Source organism: Rousettus aegyptiacus, unplaced genomic scaffold (genome assembly GCF_014176215.1).
Source record: "Rousettus aegyptiacus isolate mRouAeg1 unplaced genomic scaffold, mRouAeg1.p scaffold_m13_p_7, whole genome shotgun sequence".
Taxonomy (NCBI): domain Eukaryota; kingdom Metazoa; phylum Chordata; class Mammalia; order Chiroptera; family Pteropodidae; genus Rousettus; species Rousettus aegyptiacus.
In genome coordinates, this window is record NW_023416310.1 from 76,150,744 (window position 1) to 76,174,882 (window position 24,139).

The 24,139-nt window shown below is 44.5% G+C and overlaps 2 protein-coding genes and 1 pseudogene across 13 annotated transcripts in view; 1 reads left to right on the top strand and 2 right to left on the bottom strand.

Annotated features, from left to right (window-relative positions):
- LCP2 (lymphocyte cytosolic protein 2) overlaps positions 1 to 16,070 on the top strand; it is a 41,269-nt gene extending 25,199 nt beyond the window's left edge. For 8 of the 12 annotated variants that reach the window (XM_036224586.1, XM_036224587.1, XM_036224588.1 and 5 more), the window contains 10 exons: positions 410 to 572; positions 665 to 772; positions 2,185 to 2,215; positions 4,318 to 4,330; positions 5,026 to 5,155; positions 6,548 to 6,597; positions 9,559 to 9,653; positions 10,112 to 10,189; positions 11,698 to 11,853; positions 13,389 to 16,070. In XM_036224586.1, the coding sequence (XP_036080479.1) occupies positions 410 to 572; positions 665 to 772; positions 2,185 to 2,215; positions 4,318 to 4,330; positions 5,026 to 5,155; positions 6,548 to 6,597; positions 9,559 to 9,653; positions 10,112 to 10,189; positions 11,698 to 11,853; positions 13,389 to 13,511 (947 nt within the window). In that variant the 3' untranslated portion in view covers positions 13,512 to 16,070. Of the gene's footprint in view, positions 1 to 409; positions 573 to 664; positions 773 to 2,184; positions 2,342 to 2,397; positions 5,156 to 6,547; positions 6,598 to 9,558; positions 9,654 to 10,111; positions 10,190 to 11,697; positions 11,854 to 13,388 lie in introns of those variants that run through there. The other 4 variants (XM_036224589.1, XM_036224590.1, XR_004952021.1 and 1 more) reach the window with 3 other exon arrangements.
- Positions 15,985 to 21,098, bottom strand: CUNH5orf58 (chromosome unknown C5orf58 homolog). Its single transcript, XM_016160178.2, has 4 exons — positions 21,034 to 21,098; positions 20,065 to 20,133; positions 19,143 to 19,236; positions 15,985 to 16,183 (listed from the first exon to the last, which is right to left on the bottom strand). Exons 3-4 carry the CDS (start codon positions 19,234 to 19,236, stop codon positions 16,035 to 16,037), a joined length of 243 nt encoding a protein of 80 aa, XP_016015664.1. The 5' UTR covers positions 20,065 to 20,133; positions 21,034 to 21,098; the 3' UTR covers positions 15,985 to 16,034.
- Positions 20,754 to 23,650, bottom strand: LOC118605522 (annotated as a pseudogene).
- Between the last annotated feature and the right edge of the window lie 489 nt (positions 23,651 to 24,139).

The window sequence follows — 24,139 nt, forward strand, 5'->3', positions numbered from 1 at the left end:
TTAGAGGAAATTTAACCCCTTCAAGACAAATGGGTTTACTTCAGATACGAAGATTTTAGATACTTAGGCTTACGAAAAACCTCTTGACCAATGGAAGTGGCGTAAAATCAGGAAAGACACTTAGTCCTTTTTCTCATCAGCTACGTGAAATAAAAATGTGGACAAGAAGCACAGAATCCAGAGTGCTTTCGTATGTTCATAACGCCATGCGACCTTGGGCAAGTCACTTCCTTACTCTGAGCCTGTGAAATAAGGTGCTCTGTGAGGGACCCATCCAGGTTCTTTATAATGCGTAAACCCAAGGGGCTCAGGTCACACTTTCATCAAACTATGTTTTAATACCTTATGCTTAGCTAATACATTCCAGAATCTCGAATTCTAGATTTTATCTGCTGTTTGTCGTTGACAGGAAAGAAACCGGTGTTTTCTGACAAGGTAAGAAAGCCATTTTCCTGTCTTGCTGCACTCGTTTCTGTTGGGTTTTGCATCTTGGCTTTATTCTTTGAACGGATAAGCTCTGAGGACTCACACGACTCTCCTGCTTTCTTACAGCCCACGCCCCCAGCAGGAAGGTACGTGCTATGCTGGGTCTGCGGGAGGGGACACGGTCTTCTCCGTGGATGTGCGTTTTGTGCCTCACGCATCCTTCCTCTCAACCCCGCAGGCCTCTCGGGGACCATTCATCCAAGATACAAAAGCCTCCTCTACCGCCAACCATAGAAAGGCACGACAGAAGCAGCCCCCTGCCAGGGAAGAAGCCACCTGTGCCAAAGTAACTGTCGTTTCGCTTGGGTTTGTCATTAAGAGGGGATAGTGCCCAAACCCGCCAACTGGTGGGATCACGCAGGAACCTGAAGTCCCGGGGGCTCCCAGGCCGGAGTAGCTCGCTTGCTGCTGTGGCTGGAGGGATGTTCAGGCTCCTGCGGTTGGATGTAAAGTTCCCGGGTCCCCCTTTGAAGGAAACAGTGATTTAGCCAAGAAAGGAGTGGAGAGATGCTGGATGGGGAGCATGGGAATGAGTGCCGCTCGTGGAGACCTTATTCTCAAGCGCTTGAGTTTGCGGCTGCTTTTTCCTTCCATCGCAGTGCACAGAAACTGTATCTGCCAAGTTAACTTCTCATACAGGTAGCAGAGAGGAAATTACCGGGGCTGCGGGGAAGGGTGGGATTAGGTCGCTCAAAGCGTCTTTCTCACCACCAACCACATTTTGTAATGCCACAATACGGAGGTCCACCCTAATATTGCTAACTTTGCCGTAAAATCTTATGGGGTCTAGTCACCAAACGGCACAAATGTATTCGAGGTCAGGCCCAAGCCCGGTACTTGCTAAGGACATAACCAGGGCTTCCGTTTATCTGAGTGATCAGGATTCATGACTCTGGCCCTGGCTCAGTTAATGTGAAGATGAAATCGGGGCTGGGGTATACCCCAAAACCCCTCAGTCTTCGAGTTAATATTTTAATGAAATATTTTAGAAGATAAAAAAAACGAAAGCAAAAAAAAAAAATTATGATGAACAAATGATCGGAATTTTAAATAAACGCGGAATGAGATGAGACGTGCAGCATCTGACAGATAGGAGCCATGCGACGAATCACCCCCACGTCTCTCTCCCTCTGAGGAGGGCCGGGTGGGGACCCAGGCATACGGCTGCCTGCCACAGCGCTAAGGCAGCTGTCACCAAATCTGTCTGACGGGCTAATGCATCTGGGAAAAGTCACAGAGCAGCAGCATCTCCCAACTGTCTTCCCTGCCCCCGAAGGGTGAGCCAGCCCCAAGATGGCTGTTTTAACACATCGGCAAAGGAGAAGATTACCCAAAATGTTTTCGTTTGCTTGGAGAAGCATCGACTCAGTGAAATTTAATAGCTACTAAAGAGTTAGTTTGCTGACTAAACCTTTTTTTTTTAAACTCGTAATTATTTGCGGCAAGAGCTACACAAAATAAAGGTTTGTGTAGCTCAGCTCACAAGTATGGCCGAGAACTGAGTCACCTAACCCTCTCCGCTGCCTCTGCCTGTTTTTCTGCTGGGGATTTTTTTTTTTTTTTTTTGCTTCCTACTTTATCACAGCTCGGTGGGTTTGATTTCTCGTTATTAGATTAAGTGAAACTGTCTGTATTGTGAGGCCGGCTCTTTGAAGCACTGCAAACTCAGTTCTTTTTCTTGGCCCTAATTCATTTCAGGCATGGATGGGCACCAGAGAGAAGAGAGAATGTAAGTACACAGCATCATCTGGTGAATGCCTGGGGTGGGGAAAACCAGGGCAGGCTCTGGGGGTTGGGGCTCCCTCTGCCCCTGCCTTTAGCGAGGCCCAGCCACTGTGGGCTCCTGCATCTGGGGTCCGCTGGGGCCTCCATCTTTCCCGCCTGCCCGCCGGGCTGCACTGCCTAGCTCCTGCCCCTTGTGAGAGCCCCTGGGGTGGCTGGGTTAATGGCAGCCCCACCACCAGGTGGCAAATAGCAAGATGAAGGGGCAGTGGGTGGAGTGGAGGATAAAGGGAGAGATGTCCAAGAGTCCTGGCCTCACAGCAAAGTTTCTAAGTCCTCTGTTTTCCTTTTTAATACCCAACCACGGGAGAAAGAGGGGAAATAGCATTTATTGGATGCCTCCTGCATGCATGTTGCCAAGCTAGCTGCGTTTGGGTGACCAGCTGTCTCCCTGGGACTTAACTTCACCAGTTCTAGCAGTAAAAGTCTCACATCCTAGGAATTCCATCAGTTTTAGGCAAACCGGGACCAGGAGCGTTGGGCACCCCAGTTTCACACACTGCCTTGCACTTCATGACCTTTGAGGTATCATAGTTTCTCTTTTACTAAGAGGAAACCGAGGCTCAGAAGGGGTAAGATACTCACTGCAAGTTGCGCAGCTAGTCAGTAGCCAGGATCGGAATCCAGGTCTGATTTCCTCTACACTACGTGCACCACATTCCCCTCCGAAGGCCGCCACATACCTGCCCCTGTTCAAGGGCTCAGCCCACGAGCGCCTCTGCGCTTGCTCAGACGAAGTGCTGAGGTACGATGGGGACAGGCAACCCTGCTTTCAGCACGGCTGAGCAGTGTACCATCATGGCAAGAGCTACAGAGGCAAAGGGGAGAGAGGGATCCGTGGGGGTCAAGGAGCCAGGGGTGACTTCTCGGAGGTGAGATTTGTGATGGTCACTGAGTGATGGGGAAGACACAGAACAGAGTCACCCTAAGAGAAAGCCCAGGTGTCTCCCGGCCTCGGGAATGTCCCGAGACAAGGCAGGTGGGTAGCAATGCCCATGGAGCCTACGGGGACGAGGACAGCGGCTTGGCTGCAAGGGTATAGGGACAAAGGGAAGCGGGATTGAAAACGAGGGTAGCATTACATTCCTGAGGGTCCCGGTCTCTGAAAGGGTCGACGCTCGCGTCGTGAGAATCTGGGAGATGTATCCCCTTAAACCGGAGTGGACGTGACAAGGTCACAACAGTGTTGAGAGATTTCATTGTGGGAATTCCCTGAGGCCATGTGTGGGGACACCCGGCTGGCCAGCTGGGCTGCATGATTCTGACTATGATCCTTCTTGCCTCGTCTCTACGGTAGACTAGTGACAGCTAACTCATTCAACATATGCCAGGCACAGGTAATAAATAACTGATTTAATTCCCACAACCACACTCTGAGAAAGTTCACTTTCATCGCCAGCATGTGGCCTAACAAAAATGAGCCCAAGGTGGCGATTTTGGTGCATAGTCAAGGGCAGCGTAGTAATTTTTGCTTTTTCCGGCATTTCTCGTGCACTGAAGATAAATATGCTGAGGGATGTAGACACGCCCTGTAAGCCACATTATAAATACATAAGGTGGGGTTGTTTTTAAGACCAGGGGCCTTTGCAAAGCAGAGCCCAAAAGAAGGCTGAGCTTCAGATTAGAGAGAGGAGGGACCAAAACCACGTCTGCAACACTAGGCGGGTTAGCAGCCCCTCCCCACTGACTCGTTTCCACCTGTAAAATGAGGATGTTAAATTCTTGAAGGACTGCTAGGGGAATGGGATAAAATACCACGTATGAATCTTCGGGGGCACGTAGTAGATATTGTCATCATTATTATATATTTGGGCCCTTTTAGGCACCTCAGAACCTCTTCCACGCTAGATATGTAAGGAGAGACCCAGAGCGGAGGCCCTTAGATGCTGGTTGGTATTAAGAAAGAATAAACCACTAGCAAGTTCTGCTGTGGAGTAGCAGAACCACGAAAGGGAAACAGAGACGTTTGTATTATTGAGGGATATAGTTCTTTTAGGAATCATGTTTTAATGCTAATTTAATACCTTTTTTTTTTCTTCCCCTCACCAGGACGAAGATGATGGTACGTTTAGAAAAGCTTTCTTACATCATATAACTCATTCCTTCATCTTTCTGCTCGGGCATTCGAATGGAATTATTTAGCACAGAAACCCCATAGAATCGATTAAAATTGTGAAATTAATATTAAGTAGACATATGTCAGTTGGTATTCTGCATAACTCTTTAAAAAAATGGAATTACTTGGCTGGGTTACCAAAGAGAACTGTTAAGTTCATGCACATCAGTGTGAATTACTTAATAGTATAGTAAAATTAAAAATTGCATGTATAGTTTGATGGAAAAAATTTTAATATTTACGCTATCTAACGTATGTGGGTAAAAGATCGCTAACTGCAGAATGAAAGAGCATAAAATTTGGTTTTCATAAAACAAAACTTGTGAATCATTTCTGAAATTCATACGGTTTCCAACTGACAATGTTTTGCCAAGTTAGCATTTCAAAAACGAAAAAAATAAAATGAATGTGTATTGTGGAGAATGATGCAGCATGGCAGCATTTTAAGTTGCATCCTACGGTGGCAAATCTCGAAAGTTCTCAGGGGTGGGGTCCCATCCTACCCCTTCCTAATTACATTTGATCTTTCAGATTTTTGAATCTCCCTTTAGACCAGCTGTTTCTAACTGGGGAGCGGTTCTAGAAGGTTCCTGTGACACCTGGACCCTGACAATCGGATTTACTTTCTGTCTCGCCCACAGTGCTTCAGAGACCTTTGCCCCAGCCAACACTGCTGTCCATGAGCTCCAACACTTTCCCTTCGAGATCTACCAAACCGTCACCCAAACACTCTCTCCCATCGTCTCACGGGCCAGGAGTCTTCTCAGAGAGGTTTGTGGCAGCGTCATTCGGTTCTAACTCAGCATAGCGTCTGGGTCCACTGACACTGAGCTAAGGTCAGGTGGGTTGAGGAAGAAAGAAATGAGCCAGTGTGTAGTAAGCTCAGAACATTTTTGGGCCTTAAGAACCAAAAGCAAGCTGAGCATAAAGAGCCACAGGTATTAATCCACTTCCGTCCTCTGAGCCTGTGCTTGGCAGCCGAGGAGCATAGAACTGACTGCCCCACGGTCTCCCGGGACAAAATAAGCTCTTTGGCAGAAAATGGGGGAATGTTTTCACTCTGAGAGTTGAAACGAACAAACAGCAAACCACTCAAGAAACCCAGCTAATTTAAGTACTTGGAGTTCACCGTGCATCTTGGACGGGAGACAGAGAAAATGTACCTTGCACTTGGCAGAGTCTGAGAGTTCACTGCACGGGCTTTGTCCCTGCAGGTCGGCGTTTCTCGGGGCCCACGGTGAGGCTGTCCAGAGACAAAGGCACAAACGGGAGAAAAGCTCAGGTCATTTATCCCTCGAAAGACCACTGGCTGCCTCCTGGAGTCCCCGAGGCCTCCCCGTCTCCTTAATATCCATAGGGAAGTCCCAGTCCCACCCTGAATATGGGAGAAAATTCCAGCGCCAGCACCGCCACATATCCGGAAGGATTCTTGAACTTCTCCACCTTCCTCGGGTGCCTCTGGCGCTGACCTTTTGCTGCTGCGTCTCATTCCTCCAGCTGATTTTCTTTTCCCACCGTGTCTTTCGTTTTCTTGTGCCTTTTCACCCCGCACTAGGCCCCGATCCGGTCCTTCCTTCTTGCAAAATCCCACTCACATGCGACTGGGGAGCAGAGCAGACTCGGACAGAGCGCTCGGGCTAATGGTGGGGGGCCGCTCCTCGCCATGGAGCAAACAGCACTTAGGGTCCCCGCAGGCCCTCCGTCTCCACCACCCCAGTTTCTGCAGAAGCTGTCACTCGCTGCCACTGTGCCTCCTGGCTCTCCCCTTTTCTCACCCACCTGCCTGCCCTCTGGTCATCGACCATTAGGGAGTCACCGTCCCTAAACAATACACCCATTTCTATATTTTCCCAAAGAGAGGTCCATGCCCCAGAGGACTTCTGCCGTTCCCCAAATTCAAAGGCGTCAACTGCAGCCAAGTTTTTAAAGTAACTTTTAAATGCCCTTGTACAGGTTCATTGTTGTTGTTTGTTGTTGGACTCTGGGATGGTCCCCTTGGGGCAGAAGTCTGATGGGTTCCTTCTTTTCGCCCAGCTCCCGTGCTTTCAGGGTAGGGGTGGCAAGTAACGTATAAAGAGGCACCTGCAGCCCGGGTTCCCTCACCTGGCCCCCACCTGGATCCTGCGCCTCAACTCAATTATTATTTTTTTTTTGTCTCCGCAGTAACAGTGGCTTTTCGCAGAGCGCCTCCCTGCCGCCATACTTCTCTCAAGGTTTGTCCTCGGGGATTCAGGGCACTGCTCCAGGCAACATGCCTTCAGGTCTAGGGACCAACCCATCCCAAAGCCCCTTGGCAAAGGTCTTGTTCCCTAAAAGCCTCCAACTTCTTCATCCAGCACTTCGTTCCATTTCTGCGGTGTCCCAGGGGCCGCTGGGATGATGAGATACCGCATAAACCACCACACACGCACACTCTTCCTCAGGACGGCGGCCTTGGCCTGGACCGTCCCACACGGCGCTCTTCGGCCCCCTGTTTTCATACAGTGCTCAGCATAGTGCTTGGCTTTCTCTGTAGTTTTAGGTTCCTATAAGCAATCTACACTTGAGTTGCAAATCGAGGGTCATGTTTCAAGTACAGATTGAAAAAAACCCAACCCACAAGATTCCAATTCAGTAAGTCTGGGTGAGGAGGACGTGTCTTTTAAGTAATACTTTCTCTGGGCGTCCAATATAAATATTGGCCGAGTGTGTTCCCTTACTTTAATGTGCGTATAAATCAGCTGGGAATTGTGTTAAAATGCAGGTTCTAATTCAGTGAGTCTGGAGTGGGACCCGAGATTTCTGCATTTCTAACAAGTGTGATGCTGATACTGCTGGTCCATGCGTAGCAGCACAGGCCTACAAGATGGACTAGACCGTTTTTATTTATCCTTAAAACCTTGCGAATGACCGGCACGTGGTAGGCACTTTTCAAATGTTTGTTGAATGACAAACATTTCAAATGACTGTGGAAAGTCACCTTATATTAGAAAATAGTTTTTTCCCATGCCAGGAAACTGGCCTAGTGTTGCCACATTTTCTGATTTTTTTTTTTCCCAAGAAAAACTGGAAACATGGCCCTGAATATGAAATTAACTGCTTTAAAAAGTTGACTTAATATTTTTAAAAAACCACGAGGAACAAACTCTTTTTTTTGCAGCCATGGTACAGATTCAGGAACACCAGTGTGCATTATAAATAGAAAACTACATTAGTAAGTTTGAATTATCCCCCAGGAGTAAACATTTTTTAGGGGTGCGTATATTATATTCAGTTGGATGCATCCTCCCATACATGTGTGAGACCCTACTGCTAACGCCAATAAAATCCACTAAGTTTTCAATCTTTCCTAAAACCTGCCTCAGCCTCCTCGATGGGACAGGTTTTTGAGGGTGTAGTGTCCACATTCACTGTGTGGTTTCCACGGTCCTCTCCCCATTTCAATTTTCCAGTCTCCCCAACTCACTGTGTCTTATGAGCCCACACTGTGTTGCCTGCCTGAGCCTTGCAGAGATCCGAGCTCCGGACTCTTCACTGATAGCAATATTTTCCAAAGTAACTTCCACAAACCCCCGGGTTCTGGATTGGTGATGGGCATTAGTAATACGAAAGGTTAATTTTTTTTGGAATACTACTTTAATCAAAATCGATCCCTTTTCCCCTGAGACTGCCAGGACACCTGGTCCTTTGTCTTCTTCCCTGGCTGCTCTGCCGTCAGGAAGGTGAAGGATATGTTGTATGTTATCCAAAAACCTGTCGCAACTTCCTTGGTGATCTAGATACTCTGGGTGGTGAGTGACCACAATAAAAAGTGTATGTGCTTGCCTGTCACTTTCTTAGGCGGTGAGAAGTCATTCATTCAACAAACATTATAAAAAGTGCCAGCCTGTTGGGCTGCAAAGGTGGGGATGGGCTGGGCTATTCAGACACTGGGAGCCTCCGGAAGGAAGATCAGCAGCAGGTCAGGGCCAGCCCGATCTGCTTATTTAGAAACAGGGAACATCATATTAAATAATCCCAGTGGCACGGCTCAAGAGTCTTCAGCCTTTCCTGGTAACTGTTCTTAGTGGCATGGGGCAGGCGGTTTGTCACTTGTGGCACAATGTAGATGAAGTGACAGCCCTGGAGTGCTTGTTGACATGCAGATTCCTGAGCCCTGGCTGATTCAGAAACCCCAGGAGTTCTTAGTTATACAGAGTAATGTTTGGAAGCCACAGGTGCAAGTCCTGGCCCTGCCACTAAGAGCATGTGATTTGCTTAGACTCTGAGCCTCTGTTCTCTCTGATGCAGATGACATCCACCTTGAGGTGTTGCCGTCGGGGTCAAGGGCCTGGGCAGAGTCGTGCTGAACAGATATCTGTTGAATGAATGAATGACGCATGGCTAAGAGAACATTCCGTTTGCAGGATTTCCCAGTTTTGAAGAGCTATTCCATCATCATAGGAAACGGCTTGGGCAATTACACATCAACACAATCAAACCTTTCCTGAGATTAGGAAACACATTTTTCAGAAATTTTCAGAATCATTAACAAGAAGAAAGATGTATTATAGAAGGTGACATGCAAGTGCTAGGTAATTTATAGGTACCCAACGAAGAGCCCTGATTGATCGGGTGATTTGTGGGGCCTTCTATGCAGGTCGAACGGCTCTATCTCGTCAGAACATCTGGTAAAGAACAGCAGGTAGCAAACTCTGGTTCTAAAAGCTGACGCTATTTTCAAGGCAATTTCACCTTGTCTTAGGTAACTGACATTTGTTTTTGTGAAAACGATGTGAACCTAATTATCTTTATTACTTCATTGTCACATCGGTGGCTGGGAATCTGTTCTGGGTTGGCTGGAATCTGAAAGATCTGTCTCTTGAATATTCTGATGGTCACATTAAAACGACTGTGACTTTTTTCACCCATGGATCTAGTCACTTGATGTAATACGTACATTTAAGAACTCTCTTGAATTTACGGTACTGCTCTCAAAATGTCACTGGCATGGCTATAGAATAATGGCTGAGCAGCCCTTGTGGTTTTGAACAGGTGAAAATTATTTTCGAAACACGGCTTCTTGAAATGTCAATTGCTGGGAACAGTTGCCAGGCCGTTTGGGGGAGGGATGTGTTATGAATGAATGATGCATGAATAATTAAGAGCACAAGAGCTTAAAGTGAATTAACTTTCAAAATGCTGTACCTTTGAAGGCACTGGCGGCAGACCACCTCCCAGAGCTGAAGGCAGGAACTTTTCCTTGCCAGTTCCCAGCAAACCTCGGCCACCATCTCCCGGGGAAGGAGAGGTAACGAAGCATATGTTTTCACTGTATTTTTTTTTCTTAGCAAAGGAATCATTAGAAACTCCCACTGTGTACTCTTTGAGTGAAAAAAAATTAAAGGAGAGGATGCTTTAAGTGAGAAATATGTTTTTTTTCCTTAGTGTTCTTAATAATATTAAGTGTATTATTATATTAAACGGAAGAAATTATAACATCTATATCTTTCCAGATTCAAGGTTCTGTTATGTAGGGTGCTTATGCGTAGCTACCTTTGCACCCATGTCGTGACAACAAGCAGTTCACACAAAATATCTTCTATTTAGCCCCACCGGAATGACTGGTTTTATATTAAGAAAGCACAGGTTTCAAACCTCATGGAACTGAGGTGCTTATTTATGGAATCGACGACCCGGAGGCTTTTCTTTTCCGCTTACATACGTCACTGCAAAATTTATTCCATTTTTAAATTGTTACGTTTTCAGAATCTATCAAACGAAGAGTGGTACGTTTCTTACATCACCCGACCAGAGGCGGAAGCTGCTCTTAGAAGGATAAACCAGGTGCTGCGCTAAAGTTTATTTTCAAACAGTTATAAATATTAATGGCAGGTGAAAAAGGGAACTGACTTTCACTGGACACCAGTTATGGGCTAGGAATTCTGCGGGGTTTGCCCTGCCACACGGAGAGGACCCATCGGTGCCAGCTCCACGCCCACCGGCGGCCATAGCAATGATTGCCAGGTCCCAGGGGAAAGTCTAAATTAAGGCCGTCATTTGGCTGGCGGAACCTCAGGAGATTTTATTATTGAAAAGGTCCATCTTGTCATAGCGATCATACTGTGTCAAACAGAAACTCTCTTCCTCCCCAAATAGCTGATATCTTACCGGTTCCATCTTCCTCTTCATAGATGGGTGCCTTTCACACCGCCTGAAGGGACCCGTGTCTGGAGAAACAGCAGCGACTTTTTGCCTTTCCCTAGAAATGTCTAGCTGTCCTTTCATATTATGAGGTCTTAACCAGATTTCCTGTTGCCTAGTGCTGAAACTTAACCTTAAATCTATATATATCAGAGAGGAGAAAGCAAAGACCCTCGTCTTTCGCATCTCGAGGCCACAACAGTAGTTCTCACCCTTAGCTACACATTGAAATCACCTGGGGAGCTTTAGAAATTCTGAGTCCTGAATCTCACCTGGAGAGATTTTGATTTAATTAGTCAGGAGTGCTATGTGGGCTCAGGGAGTCCTCAAAACTCTCCAGATGATTCTCAAGTGAAGGCAAGGCTATGAATCACTGGTCCATGGGTATGTTAGTTCAACAGAGATGTTCTGACCAAAATTTACTCAATTAACTTGGAATAAAATAAAAACAAAGAAAATCCATGATCATAGATTGATGGCTATTTAAAGCCAATCTGATTCAATACATGGAGGGAGAATTTAAGTTTAAATGTGTCCTTGCTAATTAATTCTATTTTAATATCAGATCTTTATAGTATTAATATTATGTGGCAATAATTTAATGAAAGTTTAAGTATAGGATAAATCACAACACTATTTTAATACTAGAAAAAAATCTAAGCACACACATGGTCCACATTCAATTTTTTTAGGGTATGTGGTGGACGAAACACTATCCGGAGATCACGTGGTTTTAAAATGGGTGAATTTCAGAGGCCTCTGGCTGTTTTCTGACTTTTGATGTAGAAAGAAGGGTTAGGAAGTTAGCTCCCAGGAATAGGAAGATGTAGCTTTAGTAACCAATGAAGTCCTGACTTCACCTGGCCCTTTATCCACTCAACCACCTATTACGTTTTATTACTGAAAAAGGGATTCTTCTTCATCAAGAGGTTGATTTGGAAATTTCTCTGATACAATCGATCTCTGCTGCCTCCTTCCCGACAACCAAGCAATCCATGACGCTTGGGATCTTATAGCTGTTCGGGGAGCCGAATGTTCGCTGCTTGTCAACGATAGCTTTCTAGATCCCCAGAGACTTGTGTACTGCTCTTAGAGGCAACAGAAGGATTGGCTTTTACCGTTCCCACAATAACGAGAATTTATCCTTTTAGGATGGCACTTTTCTGGTTAGAGACAGCTCCAAAAAGACAATAACCAACCCGTACGTCCTCATGGTATTGTACAAAGACAAAGTGTACAACATCCAGATCCGTTATCAGGAGGAAAGCCAAGTCTACTTGCTGGGCACTGGACTGCGAGGGAAGGAGGTAAGGACTTCCAGACGCAAAACTCCCCCCGGTGCTCTTTTCATGCCTCTCCGCGTAACCAGCTACGGGAAACTTTGCTGTAAGATTCTTTGGGTATCCACACTGTATGGCAACTTTAGAGTTAAATCACATTAGTGGAACCCTTCCTTTACCAAAACATTAACAGTAGCTACCTCTGTCATAGGAATCTTTCTTTTTACCTTTTATTCTAAGTAATCTAAAATCACATGTGTAACTTTTGGAATTAGAAAAAAAAAAAGTTAACATTTAAATTTTTTAAAAAAAGATCCAATTGGACGGTGTCCAAGGCAAGCTCCTTTATTATTCACCTTTGTGCCATAATTTTAGTGTAAGATTGCAGTGTATTAATAAGGTGTATTTTAAATTAACATCTGGAAAGGGAAAGACTAGAATTCTTGTTGTAATTATTTAGATACTTCATTCAGTTCTCACTGAAAACCTTCATTGGCCAAATTGCCAAAGACATTTTCATCTGTTTAGCTGTGGTTTATACTGGACACTTTTTGGGTGGTAATCAGACAGGTGTGAAAAAAAACCTTCCAGGGCTAAGAAACTAACGAACTTAACACCCTAAACACGTTCTTTAACTTCAAAGTTCTAGGAAGGGGGATCAGCCAAATCGAACACGTCCAGAATGAGAAACGGCTTACCCATAACTTTTCTTTCCCTCCAAATATTTTTAAGTTATTATCATGTAAATGAGTAGGGAAAAACACCCGATTTGGGTCAGATGTTTGAATCACCGGGTCAACGTAGGTAGAGCTGCACCTGTCCTGTCGAAGCAGAGATGTCTACCCTCCAGGGTGTGCTGGTCTGGCGTGGAAATGCACACGTACAGATCGCAGCTGCCCCAAAGGGAGGCATGTAGCAGGGAAGTGTTGGAGGAAGGGCATGATCCGGCCTGGGATACCACGTGACATCTGACCCCCGTCTAGCAGGATAGATGGGGGTTTTCCCAGTCTGGCCGTCAGGGGTAGGGTGACCCAGGTAATGAATGCAGAGACTCGGCTACAGAGTCCTTGTGAGTGTGGTGGTGGCGACACAGCAGAGAGACCGTGAAGGAACTGTCACTCCCTGTCACGTCATGCTCTGACATCACCCTCGGACGCCAGGGGTGAAGCCTGGTTTATCCCTCAGACGCCAGGGGTCAACTCTGACCTCCCGATTCCTCATACCTCCTCACACCATTAGTAATTGAGAGTGAAGGGAGAATACAGAAACCAAACCAAAAACACAGGGGCAGGGGGAGCAGAGTTAGACCCCCTACATATACATAACCTCTGCATGAGGTTATAATATATAGTCATTTATTCGGGATTTGTTGAATGTAGGTGAGGAACTTTTCTCAAAGTTCTATAGCAGAAATCACTAAAATATTTGCCAAAGTTTTCATAGGTTTTCCCCACCAGTCCTCATAACTTCAAGAGGTAGGATGTGATACAGATAAAAACTGAGGGCGAAAACCAGGCTGCCCTTTGAAGTGTTAATTCACCTCCCTATTTTGCATTTTTCAGGACTTTTTGACTGTGTCAGATATTATCGACTACTTCAGGAAAATGCCACTTCTGCTCATCGATGGGAAAAACCGAGGTTCCAGATACCAGTGCACGTTAACACACCCTGCACGTTATCCCTAGCGAGGATGCCGGCGAGTCACCTTCCTCCTGGCTCTGCTGCCCGCGCGGGAAGATCAGCCAACCTTGGCGGCTGGGCAGACACTCAGCACTGAATCAAACCCCTCGACGTGAGCACAGGGGTGTTGTCCTTTTACTTAAAAAAGTGTTTGAAATGAAGACTGTCAAATATCCCATAATTTATTTATTTTTCAATGTTTATAAAGTGCATCAGTAATAATATTCACATGTGAAGTCTAGCAGTGCACTGCAATAATTCATATAAAAACGTGTACCTTTGATGCCCATTTCAAAGTAGTTTACACAGCTACAAAAATTATTTGGGGGCAAGTTTCAAAACACTTAATAGTTTTTGCTACCACATAAAACTGATTTTTTTTTTATAGCTAAACCTTTATCAGTAAGAGGCAATCATCAATTTTTCATGTATTATTAGAAAATTACTAAAATTCACTTTCTTGGCAGCAATAATTTAAAAGGCTTCAAAAATATTTCATTCTTATTTGGTGTCTGTTGTTGTTCTTGTTGTTGGAGGGTTTTTTGTATACTTTTTTTTATGAAAAGATAAATGTATGTTGGGATAACTTCCTGGGATTAAAATTAATTTGCCTTTTGCTTTACTTTTGAGTTCCTAAAACAACTTTGTTGACTTTATTGCTTAGTCCATACTATTACACTTTTGTTTTAAAGCAAATTTAAGCTACAAACGCCCAAAGAAAGCATTTTCATTTTAAGAGATGGTGTCGATACACCTGGATTTAAGTTCATCACGTCTCGACACCTACGCCCCACCTCTTCTACCTCTCGCCCAATTCCAACAGCATTGTCAAGTGATGTAGATTTACCAAGTCTTCCTATGAAGGTGAAAAAGCAATGAATATACACATTTGATCAGACTTTGATTAGCTTGCTTTTTTCTCTTTTTTATCCCACTGACAACTGTCATAAAGCCCTCCTCGTCATCCTTGCTGAAAAAGGCTTTATAAATCCTACGAAGCAATTCAGCTCTTTCCTTCTGGTTACATATCTCAAAGTAGTAGGTATTTTGCAAAAGAAAAACCTGGCATTCAATGGTTAAGTTTTCCCCTTTGGGCACTTGGTTGTTATTCCACAACTTTAACAACGAAAATTGTTGGCTTCTCTGCTTAATTTATGAGTTTTCCGAGTGGTAAAGAAAATGCTGCATCTTCATTCTCATGAGCTAGTAAAATATTGGAAGGGATCTCAGATGTCACCGGGTGAAAGTGACAATTTGCTATGTGATGAGCATGTGGAGACTGTTAACGAATGATGATAAAAATGATGTTTCACAAAACTTCATCCTTCCAAACCAGTAGTTCTCAATGTAGACCAGAACTTGGAAAGTTCTAAAGCTGAAAAACCTGCATGGATTTGTTTATTCGACAAGCCATTTTTTAGTGCCTGTTCTGTGTTAAATTCTGGGTGAGGGAGGTGCTGGGTAGTGGGGACAGCAACTGTGTGGAGTGAGCTGCCCTTGTGTCCTGCTTCCTAATACTCTAACCTTTATATTAAAAATTATCTAAAATGAAGGACATCGTAGATTCCAAAGCAACTACTTGGTGGCGAATCATGTTTACATGGCAAACAAACCCTATTATTTTAAGTCTCCTTTGGTGGAAAGGGACAGAAATTAGAAAGTTTTAGGATGAAGTGAACCTAAAAGTTCTTCCACCGTCAGGACTGAAATTAGTGGTACCTGATGTTTCTACAACCAGTGATCTTTCTCCTCTTCTTCAGGCAATGGCAATTCCTGTCCTCTGGCGGGGCTTCTCCTCCTTTGGTCACAGGCCTGGCATATGACCCAGCTTCGCCAATCACAGTTGCATAGGACCGTATTTAGGGATCGTCTTAACTAAAGCTGGTGTCCTCTGGAATGTTAAACGCAGAGACTGAGTAAGAGGATCTCTCTTCTCTGGGGTCCCTAAAAGTTATAGTGGTACACTGGAGCCGTCTGCTGCCCTGCTTCTACCCCACCCCCCGCCCCCACCCCAGCCCCCTTCCATGTGGCTTTTGCAAGTGGCTAGTGCATCACAGGAGAGGGTGAGGCCAATGCACGGAAACAGAACCAGGACAGAGACAGCCGACCAATTAGTGGAGTCCTTGAAATCTACCCCAACCAGGGACGTCCAAGTCACACAACCCAATACATGCTTCCGCTAACTTGAGTTGTTTTTGGCACCTGCCAACAGGAGAGATCTGATTAATATAAGTTCCTACTGTCCATTTAGTGACTCTCTTTCAGCCTGAGCCAAATTCAAGCATAAGGTAAAGGACAGACAGTGCCCCACGGCCAATTTCCTATGTCTTACGCTTGCCAACAGTGAAATAGATTAGCCGTTCTTTGAAATATTAAAACAACGAAACAGCCTTTGGGAACATGAAATGATTATTTACAACTCAACACATTTTTGTTTTTTATTATAGTAAATATATCAGTAAACTCAATTCTCCCAGATACATTAATTCAACAACATAAATAGTTATAAATTCACAACAAGTAAGAAATCAGGTAGAACCGTTTGAACCAAGGGATACATCTGATATTTTAAACTCTTCAAAGAGGGAGTTGTTTTGTTCTGTTTCCTTGAAGTCATCCGTCTTCACAGGATGATTAAAATGTAGAGTAAGGTCACAAAGCAGTAACTGGGAGAGCTCTGTGTGAAACAAAATAATAGAAGATACTATATTATGGCACATACATCCTAGACAGCTATTATTTTCAGAAGCTATTTCTTAATCCTTGGTAGCTTTCTTTGATGTGCTTATTGATCAAACCACAATTTGGGTGTGCTCACTGTGACTTCGAGTCTAATGTATATACTACAAAATCAGCATGACATAAAAATTTTCTAAAAGGGTTCTTTAGGCCAACTTGTCAGCTCTCTCACTACATTGCAACTTGATTTATGCGAGCTTTATTTATGTTTTTTTTTTAACTTACTTTTATGTGTTATACATCTTTATAGTATGAAGAATCAAATAGGTCTATACGGCATGTTCCAAAAAACTAGCAGTTCCTAGCTCCTGGAGGCAACCACTTTAACTCACTTGTTTTTGTTGCTTTTATTGCTGTTTTGTGTGTGTGTGTGTAGTTTTGTTTGTTTGTTTGTTTTGGGGGGGAGTGGCTAGTATTCCCTCCATATCTCTATATGACACATATTTTATTTTTCAATTTTAAGTATTATCTGCTTCTGACTACAGAAGATTAAGGTATAGCTCTTTTCACTCATACCCTCTACCCAACATACTTGAATGCAATTTTTGCTAGCTCAATAGCTAATGTTTAAAATTTTTTGATTATATATTCTTCATAGCTGAGTCTTATATATTTCCCTTCCTTCAAGCTACCACCCAGAGTTGATAACTTTCTTTTTTCATTGCTTAGCTATCATGAATAGATCCCAAATTTCCCCCCAGATCTCCCCTCCACGTAGCCAAGCGCCTTGGCTAGTCCACTGTCGGAGTCCCCCCTTTTTCTGGAGCCTCTGGTCTGCTTCATCTGGACTGACGGCTCCCCAGCCCACTGTGCTGTTGCATCTTGGGACCACCCTTCACCATCATCCCAGGGGCTCCTTTCACCCCTCCCTCGTGTGGAGGGTCCTCTTCCCAGAGTCTCACAGCTTTCTCTTTTTGGTCTCCTCCCTTGTTTGGTGTTCAACCTCAGTAACTTCCTAAGGGGGAAAATTATATGTCTGAAAATTTCTCTCTTTGTAACTGATGCTTAATAGATTGATGGATTATAGAAATCGAGGTTGGAAACCATGCTTCTTGAAATTTCCAAAGGCCTTGCTGCATTTTCTTCTAGCTTCCAGTGTTGCTGTTGAGAATTTTCATAATGCTCTCAATTTTTTCTCTTTAGAAGCTTTAAGAATGTTTTGGTCTCCCAGTGTTCAGTATTGTACTGTGACATGGGTCTTTTTCATCCATTATGCTGGGCTCCATTATAAAACTTAACCCCTTCAACTCCAGCAAATTTCCTCAGATTATTTCTTTAATGAATTCCACCTCATTCATTTCGTTATTTCTTTCCAAAACTCTTCTTTATTGGTTAGTAGACTTCCCTGACTGATTTGTCATTTTCCCCCTAAAACTTTTTTTTTTTTTTTTGCCGTACACCATTAAGGGATTTTCCTTCATCTTATATTTAAAACCTTCTATAGAGTTTATTTCTATTGTCACACTTTTAAATTCCAAGAGCTCCCTTTCGTTTTCTAAATATTTTTTATTAGCATGTTCCTTTTTCATGGACATAGCTCTTCTCTCCTCTGTGGATATTAATTACAGTTTCTAGAAGTGTTCACCTGCCTTCATAATTTGCATTTCTTCCTCATCAAGTGAATCGATTTATAGGTTCTGTCTCTGCTTTTCATACAGTCCATTCTAGGGGTTTGGGACTTAATCCTGAGGACAATGAGGGTTTTCAGCAGGTTTACATTTTAGAAAGAATCCTTGCTGTAGAGTTTAGATTGGTTTTGAGAGAGACTGAATTAAGCAAAGCTAACCAGATCTCTTTACTTCAGACTCCCCAGTGCCTTTAATATGTACTGTAAATGAGTGAGAGAAATATAGCGCACGATGCACGTCCCAAGCTTATGTGACCATAAGAATGTGGACTACATTTTTATTGTGTACCATCTGTTAGCATCTCTTGAGACAGCAGGGTTCACACATCAGTCTGGGAAATGCTGCCCCAAGTAGAATAGGTACAAACAGCATAACCTGCACTCACTATTTGGTGCCTAACTAACAGCCGCTCCCCTCTTCTTCCTGGTTGCTCAATTGGGTTTCATTTGTGGTGGCCGTCTCCCCCGCTCCAGCAGTAAGTCCTGACTGGTCCTCACTGGTCTGGGGAGTCCCATTCCCCTTGGCGGTGGCTGCTGTAGGCATACGCATGTGATGCAGTTCTGGCCAATGAAAGGAAAGGGGAAATGTGCTGGAGAGATCTGGGGAAAGGCTTATATAGACGCAGGCAGAGACGGTGTCTGCGCATGGCCATGTCTGCAGGTAATGACCATGAGGTGTGATAAACAGTGAATATACCAATAAAATATAGAAAGAACCCAGTGCCTGATGAAATCTTTAAAACTCAATTAACTTTAGGGCTGCCCTACCTTGGATCTTCTTGTCTTTTTCCTTTTTGCACGAGCCATGGTAAGGTGGTATTTTGTTACCTGCAGCTGAAGACCTCATAACTGACACAAAGGCTACCTTCAAATATCCGAGAGCTGTTATAACGACTATATAATCACAGTTAGAAATAGGACCAGTGGGTGAAAGGAATGGGAGAGGAGATTTCAGCTAGTCCATAGGAGTGATTATCTTAAAATGGAATAAGTTGACTGATGAGATAGGGAACTTCCCAACATAGGAGATGTTTTGTCAGGGGTAGATTATCACTGGAAATGTCCAGTCATGGAAATTTTACATGTCTGGGATAAAACAGAGTATGTCTGTAAGATGAGTGACTAAATAGCATGACCTATGAAGTCTAATTCTACTCTATGAATTTGTTTAAAATGAAGAGCCCTTAACTCGGAATCTAACTTATATTTTTAATTTGTGAGGAACTTTAGGGGCTTAATAAGAATAAATGGATAGGACAATTTTGCATACCTTTCATCTTCTTCAACTCCAAAGAAATTGTGTTAATGTTTTTAATGATGGCTTCCACATTTAGCTTATGGTCAGAAACATTATTCCTGAACATCTGATTATAAAAGAGAGAGAGAGAGAAAAAACAACATATAAATCTGAACTATTTATGTGTACCTTTAAAATACTTAAATTTTCAGTATTTCTACAAAGAAAACGTTATTTCAGAACAAATAATTGTAAAATAATAGTCTTGAGAACCAGTTAGAAGTCTAATATGAGAATTCTAACGAGTCAGCAACCTGGTAATATTTTCTCAACTGAAAACACCTCCAGCTGGAATTCTCGGGATGAGGTTTCTTCTTTAAACAAACCATATCTACAAGATGGGCCACTACAATGGAAATGTAGACAGCCTCTTTTCAGAAAGTCTCAGCACTTATCAACTATCTTACAATTCAGCGATTGTGTAAGGTCAGCCCTAATTTTAAGTCAGTGTTTTCTTCTAATTTATTGAGTGATAGGGTCCACATACAATTTTTTTTTAAATAGATGGTAAAATTCAAAGTAAGATACAATTATATAATTCATTAACTAAGAGGATGTAATGAACTCGATAATAAATTATTTAATTCATTAACTAAGAGGATGACAAAACAATTATTTCTCTTTTAACTTAGGGAATTAGGGCAATCCACATTTGAATTTTGGTTAACTGAAATGTATAAATCAACACGTTGCTGTGTGATATAAACAGTACATATATTTAACCAATTGTGTCAGAAACAAACACATAGGTGGTTCACTAGACTCTAACTTCAGCCATTCAAATCTCTCGAAATGACTTGAAACGTAAACCACAGTTAGCACACACAACTCCAGCCGTGTTAAAGTAGGCAGTCAGGAGGCAGTATATGATTTCCCCAAAATAATGAAAACTGACCTTTAATTCCTTGTCTCCGCCTTTTCCTGAGTCAGATTTATCCTATTTCTCTCACTCGCTTCAGAGCCACTGTAAAGGAAATAATTTTTTTTCCCAGACAATGAATAAAACACATTTTGTATCCACCTACAAGCTCCTTGGAGCTAAAGGGGAGGGGCGGTTATCCTGGGTATGGTAAATCAAAAGATTCAGGTTTGAGGGGAAAGGAAAGATGATCAAGAAATTAAGGAGGTGGGGATGATGAAATTAAAAATATAAATGTAAAAAAAAAAAAAAGTAGAAACTAAATGGATAGAGAAATGCCCAAGAAAGTTGACCCTCTCCTCTTGGGAGTCTGGTTGGTTCTCCAGGCCTCTCAGGCACCCATGGGTGGGTGGGGTCCGAGGGCAGAGCCAGAGAGAGGCCAGAGCTGCCTCAGGCCTTCCTGGGGGAGCCGAGTCAGGCCACTACTCAGAAGAAGGAGAGGCCAAAGAGCACTTCCTCCAGGAGGTGGAAAGGGAGGGCAGGCGGGTGGTGGGAGGTATGGGGTCAGAGGCCAGGACACCTCGGCTGAAGCCACCCAGGCAGCTAAGGCCAACCCCCTCCTTCTCAGCCCAACCGACACCCTTGAGGAGCCCCAGGTCTTCGGGGACCCCGGGGTGCGTTGCGAACAGTCCCCCTAACGCGGTCTGGGGCCTGAAGGTGGAGCCCTAGGCGGCCTCGACGTTTCCACAGTACTGCTCCCAACCCCGATCCAGACGACGTAAAATGCTCTCGGTGGGACCCTGGTCTACGGCCAACCAGGGGCACTGTCCAGGCTCAACCAGCCCGCCACCCGCTGCGGACGCGACCACCCGCTGAGGAGCCCCGGGCCCTTGGGGACTTCCGGCCGGGAGACCCGACAGCTTGACCGCTGAAGATGCAGCTGTCAACTATCTTCGCCTCCTCGAGCCAGATTAGGATTATTTAAACCAAGTAACCCTGTCCTACCCACGACCTGGACAGTGTCAGCACCCGCCAGTCCAACGGTCACTGAAGCTCTGACCGTTAGGTGGGTGGGGCGAGCAGTGAAAGTGAGACCCGGCTGCTGATTGGTCAGCTTCTCTGCCTGATGCATCCTGGGAATTGTAGTTTCAGGCAAGTTTCATGTGGAGAAGGTTCTAGATGCCAGACTGACCGTGACTGGCAGCTGTCGTGTGGGCCAAGAGGGAGGGTGAGGAAGATGCTGATGTTCCCTGACTCTTATATGCTAGGCACTGTGTTAGATGCTTTATAGCTCTTATTTGCATTTGATTTTCACAGTATAGGAGTGTGATTAAGGCCCGACTCTGGACTAAGGGCTGTTGGGGTTTGAATCCTACTCCTTTGCTCATTAAGCTATAGAGACGCTGGGAAGCACTGTGATCATTCGGTGTTCAAATGTCCTCATTTATCCTCTGGAGATCATAACTGCCTTCTGGCATTCTTTTGAGGGTTAAATGAGATAATGCATCAAAGGGGCCTGGTAGGTGATGTCCCCAGTAAGTGTGAGCTGTTGGCATGCCTATAAATTTTTACAGATGAGTAAAGAGTACAGATGAACTGAGAGATGTTCTCTGGTTTCTTGCCAAGTAGAGATGCTGGGATTCAAGCCATCTTTTCCAGAATCCAGGAGGAATCTCTGCTTCTACAACCTTTGGAGGCTGACTCCAAGACTTTCCCTAGTACCCTTGGGACAGCTTTAGACTTGATGAGCAGCTCAGACTTCTGCCATCAGGTTCTAGACAAGCCTTTGTCTTCCATGAGCCTCCCCTATGACATTCGCCAGCCTCTTGAACCAGTCCCTTCCTGAAAACCCACAGCACATGGTTAGTTGCTTTTTTTTTTTTTTTTTTTAAATGTAATTACCTTAGTTTAACACTAGAATGTGTTGTCTGGTGCTGAATTAGATGAGGAGGGGTACAGGAAAACTGAGAGTCAGGCCTTAGGACAGCCAGCTATGTCATCTTGGAAAAGAGTACCCGCCTTTCTCTGAACCTCGGATTCCTCATCCAGTAGCTTATGGGAGGGTTAGGCTAGATCAGCATTTCCTAAATATCACCACTGTAGGGCCACTGTTATGACTGTTTGCCCTAAGTGTGTCCCTCCTATTTTATTATTACCTTAATGTTTTAAATTTACTGTCCTTTAAATTTACTGTCCTTTAAAATTTAAATCTGCTTAGAATTCTTTATATCACCAATATAAGTGGAATAAAATATGAACAGAACGAAACAGGAAAAATGAAGGCAATGAAAATAAAATGATATTTTTAATTACCTAGATATTCTGGCCTCCTGGTGGCTATGATCCTGCAACTGGATATTTTTTGTTTAAATGGGTTCTTATTACAGGTTAAAGATAGTCTAGTGCAGACTGATAGTTTCTTCATGATGTAATCAGGATTACAAGGGTTAGAAGGGGAATAACTCTCACTGTGTGCCGTTTTTCAGTGCCCATGTGCCATGTAAAAACATCTCTCATATCCCCAGGGGGATATGATTCACACTTCACAAAACCTCGGGTCAGATGCTCTCCAAGATCCCATGTCTTCCTAAGACTCTTTCATTCTCAATGTGCTATGGATGCCTTTCAAAATTCACCCCCATCCTAGAAAGAGTCTTCCTGAATTAACCTGCCCAACTCTGCGGTTTCATATTGGTCTCTGCCAGTGCTTTTCTCACTCTGCACTTTAACTGTGGACACTCGCTAGTGTCAGAGTCTGGTACTGCCTTCTTCCCTCCCTCCCTCCCTCCCTCCCTCCCTCCCTCCCTCCCTCCCTTCCTTCCTTCCTTCCTTCCTTCCTTCCTTCCTTCCTTCCTTCCTTCCTTCCTTCCTCTCTCCCTCCCTCCCTTCCTCCCTCCCTCCTTTCCTTCCTTCTTTTCATAATAAAGGCCTTTATTACATGAGCTAAGACAGGGGAAGAGGATTTGTTTGCCTTTCCGGACCTTGATTTCCCTCAGATAGAATTCCAGCTCCTGGCTAGAGCCCATAGCCATCTGCTCTGCCACATTGGCCTGGTCTTGAAGCAATGCATGCAAAAAGCTTGCCCTGCTCTTGCTTGACCGGCTTCTCTAGAAGACTGCTGATTTGGGCATTTCTTTTCCTTCCCTCATATTTCCGCTGAATGGTCTTTGTTCGTTCTTTGTTTAAAATCTCCTCCTCGGGAGTCAGCTCAGCCCCTTCTCGTGTCCTAGGGGCAGCGGAGAGCAGGACTGGTACTGCTGTCGGTCCCATGTGCCATCGGTCTGTGAGCATGGTGCCCTTCTTCACTAGAGTCTCCGTGCGGACCAGTCCGCGTCGGATGCGTGGTAGGCAATGTCAAAAATCCTTGTTTTGTGCATATGACCCTGGGAGCCCCAGGAGAAGTCCCCCAACTCCGGCCCCAGGACGCAGTCCTTCCTGCCTCCCCGTGCATGGACAGTGTGTGTGCAGTGGGGGCCAGTCTTAGCGTTGGCAGTGGGGTGTCCCAGCTCGTATTTTTGCTTCTTGTGGGAGAGTTTTCTCTCCCCCTCCCCGCCCCACTCCTTCCCCCCTCCCCCACCCCGGGTCTGTGGCCCTTGTACCAGTTATCCGGAGAGATGCCCATGGCTTGGTGCTGGCTGGAAAGACCGAATCTTGCATTTCCTTATTTCTGGTATGTGCACTGAGCATTTTTCATCGAATTCTCCGAATGCTGAGTAAGAGCGCAAAAAGAGACACAGAAATTCAGAGAACAAGCATTCTTTGAGCACGGACTATATATCATGCCTTATATTAGAGGCTTTTGCATTCTGACAACTTTCTGAGGTATCCGTTATCACTCCAGTCATATGGAAAACAAAGCTTAAGCTCAGAGAGCTTAGTGCTGGCTCAGAGGCATGAACCAGAATCAGATCTTGTCTGTGTGACTCCAGAGCCTTCTGCTCTATTCTCTGGGCCAAGTTGTCTCCTGGTCGAGGATACAGTCTCGAGGAGACAGTAAACAAGTACATCCCGGCTCCTTAATGTTTTGGGCCTCGCTGATCCCTGACCTTAAATGCCCCGGTGGTACCGATGCTCACATGAGCATACAGACAGTGACCAATACAGGGTGAGC